We start from the raw sequence: 13,157 nt of genomic DNA, 5'->3' as shown, positions 1-13,157 counted from the left end.
CTTTTTTTTTGGCAGCAGGGGAAAAAGAAACGATTTTTTTTTTTTGATATGATGTATTTATTTGAATGAGCTTATTAATTTTAATTATTATTCTTTCGTTTTAAAAGCTGTTAGAAAATTTTCTTTTATGGAAAAAAGTGTATTAGCTGCTTTGTTTAAAAAGTGCTGCTATTTTATTTGTTTGTTTTTTTTTTTACGCATCTAATTTTTTAGATGAGTGGGGAATATTTTATTCCTAGAAATCAGCTTAAAATATTTAAAAAATATGTTTGAAACAATTTGCGATTTTAGCTATTTTTGAGAATATTGATCGGGTACTAGAAAGTAGTATGGATATACAGGAAAGTAGGCTCGTTTAGTTCTAGATGGAACTTCTTGTTTCAATAGTGAGCATGATTGAGCGCTAAGTGTCTTTGCTTCGCTCATAATGTTTCTTAAAATTAGTAGTTAGTGACTTTTATACATGAAAATTAAAACTAAAAAAGGAGCCAATACAAGCCTTCTAAGATACCTTGAGAGTCCACCGAATTCATTTACCATGTCAGTTTTGTGAACACTTATACATGTTTGAGTTACAGCAAAGTTTAGCTGAGAGCAAAATATGGTAACCTTTCTATGCTCAGGGGAGCAATGAAATTGTGCAAGAAAAATAATATACAGCAGTGCTTTTCCTCTCTTTCTCGCCCATTTTTGCTGGTATAACTCCAGAAATAGCCTGATATAGTGTTTTTCAAAATTTGTCGTAAGAGAATCCCCAAACCAAAGTTTATAAAGATGGCCTGGATTTAAATCTTTAAGAATTAAGTTTCTGTTTTTTTTTTTCCCCCGCTAGGAAGAGTCACCTACCTTTCCTTCATCAAAGATACACACTTTTTTTTTCGATCCTAGATGCCCAGGATTTGAGTCTTGGAAGCTGAAAATTTGTATAAGTGAGTTTCAAAGGCATGTCTGCACCTCTATGAAATTTTGTTCAAATCGGAAAAGGTTGGGTGGAGACATCGAGATCACTTGAAGTGGAATGACAGCTTTTGACGCAGCTCTGCTATCTGTTTACTGCCAAGCCAGCACGACTCAGCTTAAATAATAGCAAACCTTTTTTACCTACTGGGATGTGCTTACACAGAAAAATTTCGGGCAACGTAGGTCTGGCACCCATGGGCTTTTATTCTATGAGTGAATTATTACACTATGGTGGGTAAAAACGCTTTATTATTTGTCTCCTAATTAAAAACTGGTTAAATCTTATAAATCAAACATAAACCTTGAGGTTATTTATCAATTAAAAAACATCTGGAATAACAAATAGTGAGAGTCTTAGTAAGAGGTATGAGACAGCTGCATTTTTGCCGAAGTAAAAGAAAAACTTTCTTGTCTGGTAAATGTAGCAATTTAGAATCAGGAAAGAGAGGTATTTTTTTATCGGTTTAAATCAGAGATAAAAACAGCCCGAAGTCAAAAAGAGGAAAAATTGCGAGACTTAAAATTTGAATATATATATATATATATATATTTACATTACGTGAAATTATATTGATACTATGCTGTCTTTTAAATATTAATAAATAAATGTTTTCTTTTTTTTTTTTACTAGTAGAAATGCTAACGAATGAATAAATAAAATAAGCTTGCATTTATTTAAGATTTTAACAGATATATCAATTCCATTTACCACTTTCAATTTCCCGTAGCACACAAATCAGGTGAAATTAAAACTTTATAATGTGACATATAATGCTATAAAACATCCATATAATTAAACACTTAATACAAGCTGAATCATTACAAAATGACATTATCATTGTGGCTAACCTTGGAGAAACAATATGAAGAGCATTTTGAAACTTTGAGGAGCAGCTGGGTATATTGTATCAGATTCATTAAAAAACTGAACCCAATCTAAAACGTTTTGAGCTTTGATGGTCATTTTAAGCACAAGCATTAAAAATGATAATTTTAAAATTGGTAAAAAAGTTTTAAACACTATGTCATGATTTGAGAATATAAGCATCTTTAATTTCCTGTATTTACATGTTTGTCATAATAAAATAGCACAGTAAATTAAAATAAATTTGAATTTATTAATATCTTCTTGAGCTATATCTCTGGTAAGCCTGATAAGCATTAAAACACTAGATTTAAAGAATGATGTTGCCTTAAATTAACTCGGATGGAATAGGATAAACATTTTTGAATGGGCGTGGCAGTCTTCATAAAAAAAATAATAAATAAATTATAAGAAGGGTTGAAAATATTAGTCTACAAAAAGGTATTAATATCTAAGCTGTAGAATGGCATAGCAGATAAAAATGAGAAAGTGTTACAGAAGCGCATGTAATCGGATTTCAAAAGCTACATCTAACAATTTCACCCACCATCACTCTCCTGTATTTCCCCCTTCACCAACAGCAAAAAGTTCCTTACTTCTTTTTATTCAAGAAAGAACGTGTGCCTCAACAAGAATCCTGATGGAAAGGTCGGGGCAGAAGAGAGGTGAGGAGGTATTTGCATGATCCTTAGAAAATGGCTGTAAAATGGGCGTGGCAAAACAATGAGCGTACAAGCCCTTCAGCAAAAAGTAAAATACATACAAGAAGGGTTGAAAATAATAGTCTACAAAAGGGTCAACGGCTTCATCGATTTGGTCTGACTCCGTCAGACCAAAGGGAGATTAAAAACAACAACAACAACAGTCTACAAAAGTTATAAAGGTTTAAGTGATACAATGGCATAGTAGACAAAAATGAGCGAGTGTTATGGTAGTGGATGCAATCTTATTTCGAAATGCATAAATGCTGACACTTTCTGCGTCATTCTTGAGCCTTTATCCCTCCCCACCCATGAAACGAAGTTACTTTCTTCTTTCCACCTTAGAAAGAACACATGAGTCAGCAAAAATCCTGACAGGAAGAACAAGCTCGCAATCGATCGCTTGAAAATGATCAGCGGCCAGGAAATGAAAAAAAAAAAAAAAAGCCGAAAATCGTGGGTTTGCGGAAGATTTTTATCCCTGTTAAATGCCTCTGTCCCTTTCCTCCTATCCCCCCATTCTTCCCTACTCTGCCCCAATTGGCACATAACTATTAATAATTAACAGTTACAAATATTCAGCATAATCCATAACAAAGTCTATGTAATAATAACAGGGCAAATTCATGTGTGACGAAATGAAATTTTTGATGAAAAACAAAAGTCTGAGGTATTACAGTGAAATATTTTTCATCAAAACTGACATTCTTCCCCCTTCCATTTCATCTTTTATAACTAAAATTCTAAAAAAAACAGAAAGATTAAATTTTAAAGCTTTATTTTTCAAATTTTACACTACTGTTTGTTTTGTGAGTGGAATGACATTTTTGTCACCCAAGTTTTCGGAATTCTTAGTACGAAATGAAATTTAATGTGAATTCTCAAATCTGTATAAATTAATTGTTTTAAATGATGAGTACTTTTAAGATACAGAAGTAACGACAAGAAACTTAATTTGAATAACTTTCAACATATTGGATTAAAATAATTGAAGTTAATGTGTTGTGAAAAAATGACCATTCCATTAATTACAAGAAAGTGACAGTGTTTTAAATGAAACAAGAAAAAAAAATGCACTAAGCTCATATAAAGTTAATAAATAAAATATAATGTGAAAATCATTCCAATAAAATTAATTTTAAAACAAAATCATACAGTTAAAATTTTAATGGAAATTTCCAACGGTACAGATGTGATATACCCCCCCCCCCCCATTTAGCGACATTCGATTTTTTTGCACAAAATTAAAATATTTTTCTCGCCAATGAGGCGATAATTTTTTATGCATGGCATCCCTGGCCAAACTAACCTGTGTTTAGCAACCCGAAGGCAATCTTACAGATCTGTTCAAACTTGTTTACTTGGGTTGTTTGGGTTTTGCGCAGGAGAGATACGTGGTGTTGTTTCGTGCAATATACCTTACAGGAATGCTTATTTTGTGTTAGTTTAAATTCAGTAGTTGTGTTTTGAAGTAAAAACATTAGAAAATGCCAGTTTCTTCAAACTTGAAGGTTAATTAAAAGTTAACTCCAATGTGGTGTGTATCTGTAACGTGCCATTGTCATATGATGTATTGTTTTAGACTGAGTGTGAATATTTATACCATATAAAAAGGTAAGTTCTTTATTTTAGAATTCAAAGAAAAACCTCTCACTTCCAAAATTCTTTGTTTTTACAAATCCTTGAGGGGTTCTTGTAGTATACATAACTGTGACCATACTCCGACTGTAATGTATATTAACAGTCGGAGGGATAATGGACCGAGCGGAGCGAGGTCCTGGCGAGCCAGAGGTCTCATATGTAATGAGACCGAGGCAGGGCCGGCGAGCCGAGGTCTCATTGCGAAAGTACTATGAGACCGAGGGCTCGTATCCCGGAGAAATGATGAAAAAAAAAATTAATGCATTAATTTCGACTTGTAATTAATACAATAATTTATTTCATTGTATTTTAATATGTTTACAAAAAACCCCGGCCCTGTACATTTTTAAAGCATATATTCGTGATGTTTTTTGTTGTGCTTTTATGTTGTTTTTATATATATTGTGTTCTGAAGTGCTTTGATCATGTTTTTTTATCTGATTTTTTCCTGTTAGCGCTAAAAAAGCATCGCTAAGAACGATGTATGACATATGTCGTCATACACCGTTTTCTTGGCGACGCTTTCTTGGCGCCAACAGGAAAAAGTCGCCAAGGGTGGGGTATATCACATCAGTTCCATTTCCAACATATTAAATGAACCATATTTAAAGTGATTGTCTCTTTAATGTAAGCATTTGGGCCCTTCCCGAAACAAAACCCTGGCTATGCCACTGGATATTAGTAAATCAATTGTTTTCCTTAAGCAGGCCATACTTGTTTAACAAAATTATTACCAAGCGCTAGTGACAGCTCAAAATAATTTGGGGTAAATAATGTAAGTCTAATTAATGTCTAAGTGTTTCTTCGAGGAGAGTTATTGTGCACAAAATTCATCAAAATCTTCAAAAAACATTGGGGTCATTCCATGTCAGTTCAACCACACCCCAACACCCACCATCTCAGATTTCAATGAAACTTTGTAGACTTCTATGGTTCATAGTCCTAAGTAACCTCCTAAAGTATTTCTTCTCTATTAAAAATAGTTTTATTTTATGACCCTTCGAAGTTTTGAGATTTTGCGTTAGTTGTCATTTACTGTTCTCTCAGAATGAACTGCAGCTGTTTGCAAAAAAAATTATTTCTCAACAACTGAAGATAAAAAGTTTTTGAAAATTTTCACATTATACATTAAAACTTCAAGCATTTTAGAAAAAAATATATCAAAAATCTAAATTTATATTCAGCAATTTAAAAAAATTAACAAACTGAAAATTTGAAAATTTTTTCAATGAAAAAATGATTTTCAAAATTTTAATTTTTTGGCATAAGGGTTTAAATTAAAATAATTTATATATTTTTTTAAATGATCAGTAACATGTGTGCTAACATATAAAATGAAAATCTTTAGGGGACTTTGAGGGATTCTGCCCCCTTGCCCCCCTTATTTTGATAAAAGAAAAATATCGATCACAATCTTACAAACTTAGCTAATTACTAATAGCATCAAAGAAAATTTGAATAATGACATACATTGGTGTTTGAAACCAAATTTAAACATTTTAATACTCAAGATTTTTTTGAATTGAAAGTAGTTAATTAAATAAATTAATAATAGACAATAAAAACAGGTTATCGCGAAATTCGAAATTTTCCTACAACATTTTATGCATACTAAAAATTGTTTAGTATGCATTAAGACAACATAGAAATTAAAAAAAAATCATCTAATTCTAATTTATAACTAGGCAATTAATACAAAGTATTACAAATTCTATAAATACCAGCTCATAGTTCTTAAATTCCTTCTACCTTATGTTTGTTTTTCTACTAAGAAGATTAGAAAAAACATATGTCATTCTAATTGTTGTGTTGTGTGTAATCAGATCTAGGCCAAATACAAGTAAAAATTTGATATCTGTCCAGTAATGATTTCTCTAACCAACAGGGGCAAAGAACGGACTATAAGACAAATTCGAAGCTAGACACTTCTAGTTCACAGAGCTTTTAACTTGTTTCATCAATCAAATATCGAACTGAAACATGGATTTGTTTTCCGCTTATCAAACAGATTACCCCAGAAAAGTTCAGTTTCCCGTGCCTTCGCCAAAAGATTTTTCTGTATTCACCCCTAAAGGGCAGTATGTTGTTTAAAGCCACTTTTTATTTTATACAAATGATTTATAAACATTCTACTCTAAATATTCCTGTTTAAATACAGTGAAACTTCAGTAACTGGACACACTGATAACCCCTGTAACTGGACATTTATTTTTCTTAGGGTTGGCCCAGTGCCAAATTCAATGGCTGAAAATCTATCTAACTTGACACACATTTGCGAGAACCCCCTATCAGTCTGCACCCAATTGCTATTCTAGTTCAATTTTTGCTACCAACATTCTTTCATATAAACTTTTTCTCAGAGTTTTAGGAAATCTCTTTTAGAGAATTCTACCTTTTATCCAGGGGAGTAAGCAACCACTCTGTGCTGTTAGTGCAATTTTAAAAGGATAGGATAAAATATACCAAACTGTAGAGAAAGAAGGCACCATTATATCTGTATTCTAAATAAGTGTGAGCAGGACTTTTTATCTTTAACAGACATGACTAACAAGAACTTTTATCTCTTTTCAACAACTATGTATTTATTCTTCACAATGTATTCAAATATATTATTGATTTTACTATATACTTTTCAAAGAAAGAAAACAAAAAGAATAGAAAATTCCTTTACTAAAATTAGTTTTCATAATGTGAATATTAAGCATCAGTAAGTAAGTGATACACACAGAAACTCTTTAGGAATTAAAATTTTGGAACCCCAGTAAGTTGACATCCACTTAAGTCGAAATTTTTTCATGTTTCCTTGGTTTGTCGAGTTATGGAGGTTCAGTTGTAGTTTGAATTAGCACATTTTATACCAATTTCTTTTCTCTATTCTATTTATTGCACTTAATTGCATTGCACTAGTGTACATCCCCAAAAGCAGTTGAGGAAAAGGTGCAAGTTATGTTGGATGAGGGGGGGGGGAGATCCAGACAAATATTGTTTTTTTCCCTTGCAAATACTAATTTGGTTTCTTATTCTCATTAAAAAATATATAAAATCCATTGAATATGAGAGATGCAATTTATTTCCTCATTTGTTATGAAGGGAGGGGGGAAGGTAATTTACTTTATTTGGAACATATTATTGCTAAGCAATCAGGCTATTAACTTTTAAGGGGTGTTAATTGTAATTTCAAGAAATGAAAAGGATGAATTTGTTGCTGTACAGCAGTAACACTAAAATGAAAAACAGTTCCACTATAGCAATTTTTCTCAAACATAAGGGTGGCGGGGATCCTGAAAGTGCTAGAAACTGCATGATTATGAATTGGTGTTAAGACTTAATTTTTGTTTTCCGTTGTCTTAACTAGAGACGTACCGAGTAGCACTTTGGCCGAGTAGCCGAGTACCGAGTACTCGGCCTTTCACTACTCGGCCGAGTACCGAGTTACCGAGTACTCGGCATTTCACTACTCGGCCGAGTTAACAAGTACCAATTATGTTTTAAGAAGAACCACTGACACACGTGATCAATTTTGAACTTATTGGAATAGTAGTATAGACCTCTTTGTCCATATAAAAGTTTTTAAAACTAAATTCCTGCTGAAATTTAATTTCGTATTATTTAAAAAGTTTTGTTTACGTCAAAAATTTTACAAAAAAAATTATTTTTAAAATTAAAAATAAATAAATAAAAGGTATGATTGATCAAGTTGGAATTAAGACAAACTATACCAATCTATTTTAGTTCTAGTCTGCCAAATATAAATAATTTTTAAAAGCAAATAAAGCAAATGTGCAGGAACACTGCACACATGTGTTTCTGCGTTAGAAGGAACGTCTTTATCAGTGCATAAAATGTGAGCTAAAGAATGTTAAGACATTCGACAAAAAAGTCCGACTTTTGTCGGATGCCTTTAAATCTACAAGCTCACATTTTGTGCATTGAAAAAGGAATTTCCTGTAACGCCAAAACACGTGTCTGCAATGTTCCTGCACTATGCTTTTAACGTTGTTTTATTTCCCTTTTTTCAAGCAAAAGAATTTTTATATTTCTTATAACTAATTTTTGTTTGTAGCAAAAATCTATTTTTTATGTAAAAATTTCATATTTTCTATACTTACCTTTTTTGCACAATTTTTAATAAATAAGTTTTATTAACTTTGGGGACATTAAAATAAAGATTTATTCCATTAAAGCATTAAAAACTTCATTATTCTCAAAATTTAAAATTGACTTGTAAAATGATTGCAGAATATTAAATATGCTAGCGCTTTTTTATAAATTTTAATATCTGTCTTGGACAATATTCAATTTTTTGCAACTACTCGGTATTGGCCGAGTATCTGATCAAAATTTGGCCGAGTACCGAGTACTCGGCAAATTGGCCGAGTATGCCGAGTACCGAGTAGTTACCGAGTACTCGGTACGTCTCTAGTCTTAACTAAAATGCAGTAATCTGCATGCAGATATTGTTGTCTGTAACTTTTAAATTTCATGATATCTTATTTTCAGAATGTCTAATATATTTTAAACAATTTTTAACTATTTCAAATTTAAAAAAAAAGCTTGAATATTACATTTTTATGTCTGACTTTAATATTAAACACTTTATATATATATTTTTTTAAAGTAATTGTTGGGAACTCTGTTTTCAATGACATAGAAGAGCTTTTCTCTATGATGCTTTCGTTTTTTTTGAAGGGGGGGGAAGGAGCAGAATCCCTAAAAGACCCATAACTTTTTTCATAGGGGAAGTTAGGACACATACCATGATCATTTTTCATTGTTAAACATGATTTTTAAAACTGACCCTGATGTTAAAAATTTGACAATGGCTTTTTTTCACAAAAAAAAAAAAAAAAAAAAATCAAAATTTTTCTTTTTCCACTTTTTTAAAAATTCTTAATATAAAACAAGATTATTATAATATTTTTGATAAAAATATTCAAAATCTTAGCATTTTTTTATGAAAATTATGAAATTAAAACAACAGTTCAGTTTGAATGTCTTAAAAATGCAAAATCAAAAAATTTGATATGTCTAAAATATCAAAATACATTGAGATTGAAAGAAAAAAAACTAAGGGGTTGCTTTTTACCACAAAATAAGGAAGTATACCAAGTTTCATCAAAATCTGAGATGGTATGTGTTAAAATCCCACTTTTACGGTAGATTTGAGGTGGAACCCCCCCCCCCCCCCAGTTATTTCAAATGAAAAAGAAGCTTAGATTTTTTTTTACATTTGAGTTCAATGTTCAACACACTGTATATTTGAATTTTTGTCGTAATTGCTGACAATTCTGTTTTTAAGAATATGGAAGAGATTGTCTGTATGATGTTTCCTGCTTTTTTTTCAGAATGGGGGGGGGGGGCAGAATCACTCAAAGTCCCCTAATGTTTTTCATTGGATAATTTAGAATACATATTCATGATCATTTTTAAAAAAAAATTATGATTTTTAAAGCTGACCCTCTTGTTGAAATTCATAATTATGTCAACACCTTTTTTTGACAAAAAAAATTTAAAATTTTCACTTTCATAATTTTTTAAAAATTTCTTATGTAAACTAAAACTATTAAGATATTTTGTATCAACATGTTCAAAGTCTTTACATTGTGTGCAAAAATTTTCAAAAAGATTATAGCATTAGTTACCAAGAAACAATTTTTTTAATAAACAACATCTTCTCAGTTTGAGTGTCTCAAAAATGATAAAAAATGCAAAATCGCCAGATTTCAAAAGGCTATAAAATCAAAATGAATTGATATTGAAAGAAAAAAAATTAGGGGGTTGCTTGTAACCATAAAGGGATGAAGTATACCAAGTTTTATCAAATTCCAAGACGGTGGGTGTTAAAATCCCATTTTTGTGGTTGATTTGACGTGGAATGACCCATTGGATAGATATTAGAGATCATGAATTTCCACTTATCTGCTTCAATATTCTCAAAATCAGCTCAAACCCAAACAAATTTTGAATAAATACTTTTTTTCATTTTTTGCTGTCGCTAAAAGTCCCATATTTTTTAGTTCTCTTTTTTTTTTGACCCCCCCCCCCCCCTCTTAGAAGCCGCTACTAATCTCAACATGAATGAATTATTCTTTCCCTGTTTAACATATTAAAGTCATGTTTATGGACAACATATCGTCGCCTCAGAGCAACAGTATGATATCTTAGTGTTATTTTTGGGATTAGATGTCTTACTGTTGCTCTGAGGCAAGGATATTAGGGATAAAACAAATATTACCACTATATCCCTTCTTTTTCCCTCACTGGGTGTTATACTATCATGTTTAACTAATGGTTTAAAAGTTGTACAAGTTATATTCAAATTAAAAGATTTTGCTTAGTGAAAATGAAAAGAGTTTAGAAAAATTAATGTTAATGGGAAGGATTAAGAATAGAATAAACAAAGCTCAAACAAATTGCTAATTCATCTAACAAAGTTAAAAGGAAGGAAAGTAGCAAAATATTACCATCATCCAGCCAAATATTTGGCGTTAGCCCAAATTGTTATCTGCTGCATCTCTAATTTATATGTTGTCAATTATTGTTATCAGTTAATAACTTCAGAGTTATCATTTAGTCAGTACCATTACTAATTAAGTTAAATATTTACTCTGTATTTAATGAAGTTACTTGTCTACATCATGGTATGTGACTTACATCCGGAGCAGTTTTCGAGAGGGACTCACTATGGGTTCATCAGGCTCTGATCATGATTCTAAAAAGAAACTACCTTAATTTTGAAACATAAATAGACAGCGACCATTTAGATGAATGTAGTGTATGTATTTCTTATCTATGTCTCTACAAAGGACATTTTTCGTCCAAGTTCACATTTAGCTCCTAAATACATATTTTGTTAAATGTTAGCACAAATAAGACATTTTTAAGCATTTACTTCCCAGAAATTTAAACTTGGGATTTAAATTTTAATACGTTTGAATATAAGGAACCATTAACTATAACATGTAGTACAGTGAAACCTGTGTAAGTTGACTGCTTGTGGTGCATTACTTTAGTACTTAACTAGAGCAAAGGTCAACTTAGACAGGTGTTCAACTTTACAGGTTTTAATTGCATAACTTTTAAAAACATTTTTTGCAGTTAATGAGTAATTATTTGCACATGTTAAGGGCATGGCCAAATGGTCGCACTCGCAACACGCTCAAATCATTATTTTTCAAGTGAAATTTTTTTTGTAAAGTTACTTGATATTATGAAACACAATGGTTCTTTGCATTGCAATATACGATTACCATAAGCTTACAGTTTAAAATTCGGGGGGAAAGGTGCAATTATAGATGTAAAAATTTCACAACCGTGCAAATGGACTGAGCACTTGATACAGATTTTTATGCACTAAGTCTAAAAGTGAGGCATACACACTTTGCCAGCAAATAATTCAGAAATAACAGTTATCCACAGAGCCAGCACGAAGAATATATATGACAATCCAACTTGATGACTGCTGGGCAGTTGATACGCTTCTCCTCCGATTTCTTCCATTGTGAATCCCATGGGGAATATGACAGCTGCGAGGCAAAACAACACCATCGCAGAAAACCCCATCCATCTTGCATACGGCACAACTTGATCATTCCAATGAGACAGCAGAAGCAAAGCAACAGTGGTTGAGACACAAATGCAGCCAATCATTATGCATATTAAGGACAGCATCCATTCGGGTTGTAAATTCGGTGAAAAACATAGTTGCTGTCTACCGTAAATTGTCATGCAGTTTCTGAGAAGTCCGAGTCTGGTATTTCCGCCCACATCAGACACAATCCAATCTGGCAGAGCCAAGCTTATGGCAGCAAATACATTCGCAGCAAGGAATAAAGCTCCAGATATTACTGTTAATCTATCCATTTTTTCACATCTTTGTAGGCTACAAAAAGGCGTCAAGCTTTTGCAAGAAGTTAGACCTCACTCAAAATAAAATAAGTCTAGAAGAAAATGACATTAACTCGTAAGTTTACCAGTATAAATCCAGACTAGAAGACTGAAGCTTATAATTGAAAGGATGAGAAAGAAAACTCATGTCTGGATGCAAATCAGTTCTTCTTTCCCTCAAAAAACGCGTTTATTTTGTTCCAAGTGTAAGCAAAAGTAAAAAAGAAAAGAGTTTTGCAATTTTTTTTATTCTTGACGCTACCCTGAAAGAAAACAATCAGAGTATTACATTCATCACAAATGCGCGAAGAAAATTGTCAGAACTATCAACATAAGTCTCTCCTTCGCAACAGAAGTTTTCCTATTTTCTAAAATCTGCTGGACTAGACTTTAATCGCCAATGGACTACTTTAATCATCAATTTGGCGAGAAAATAAATAGAGTCCTTGCGCATGCGTCACCAGCCGTTTCCGTAGTGAATAGAAGGGAAGCAGGCTAACTTGGTGTGTGTTATCTTTCCATTATTGTTATTTCATAGTGATTTCTTTTTTTTAATAGTGCAACCTAGTGTTGCACCTCAAAAGAAAACTGCAGTAAAATGAGACCTATCTGGTGTCGCTAGCTTTAATTGAAAATATTTTTAACTAGTTCAAATAACTCTGGCTTTGGTCCCTTTTGACAAAATTTGTTCCCTGAATATCAAGATTGGATACGCGTACCTTGGAAATGCTTCATAATTTTCCAAGTTTATACCAATAGAACACCTGCGCTTTATTTCAAAAAAAAAAAAAAAAAAAATCTCAAACTGTGAAGGCAAAAATTCTTTTTGCCTATTGAATTGACATCGAATGACTCAGATGATTAAAAAAATAATAATAATGGAAGAATACAAAAAGAAAAAAAAAGACAAATAGAATTCAAGACAAATAAAATCAGATTCTCAGATTCTCCAGTTGAGACAGTAACTAAACGTTTCATACTGAGGAGCACCGTTTTAAATTTTTCCTAAATACGACAGTTTTCAAATTCGCTTTATAACCACCAGTAATATTTTTAACAAGAACTTACGTTCTTTATATACATAGATAGTTTTAGGTAGCTTT

The 13,157-nt window shown here is 31.9% G+C and overlaps 1 protein-coding gene across 1 annotated transcript; it reads right to left on the bottom strand.

Moving 5' to 3' along the window:
* Positions 1 to 10,434: 10,434 nt before the first annotated feature.
* Positions 10,435 to 12,305, bottom strand: LOC129229856 (uncharacterized protein C16orf52 homolog A-like). Its single transcript, XM_054864231.1, has one exon. It carries the CDS (start codon positions 12,028 to 12,030, stop codon positions 11,527 to 11,529), a length of 504 nt encoding a protein of 167 aa, XP_054720206.1. The 5' UTR covers positions 12,031 to 12,305; the 3' UTR covers positions 10,435 to 11,526.
* Between the last annotated feature and the right edge of the window lie 852 nt (positions 12,306 to 13,157).

Source organism: Uloborus diversus, chromosome 9 (assembly GCF_026930045.1).
Source record: "Uloborus diversus isolate 005 chromosome 9, Udiv.v.3.1, whole genome shotgun sequence".
In the NCBI taxonomy this organism is placed as follows: Eukaryota; Metazoa; Arthropoda; class Arachnida; order Araneae; family Uloboridae; genus Uloborus; species Uloborus diversus.
The sequence above is the reverse complement of the archived record's forward strand: the minus strand, read 5'-3'. Positions and strand labels throughout refer to the sequence as shown.

Excerpts from the sequence above, each read along its gene's own strand:
- LOC129229856 (XM_054864231.1), bottom strand. The coding sequence starts at position 12,030 with ATGGATAGATTAACAGTAATATCTGGAGCTTTATTCCTTGCTGCGAAT.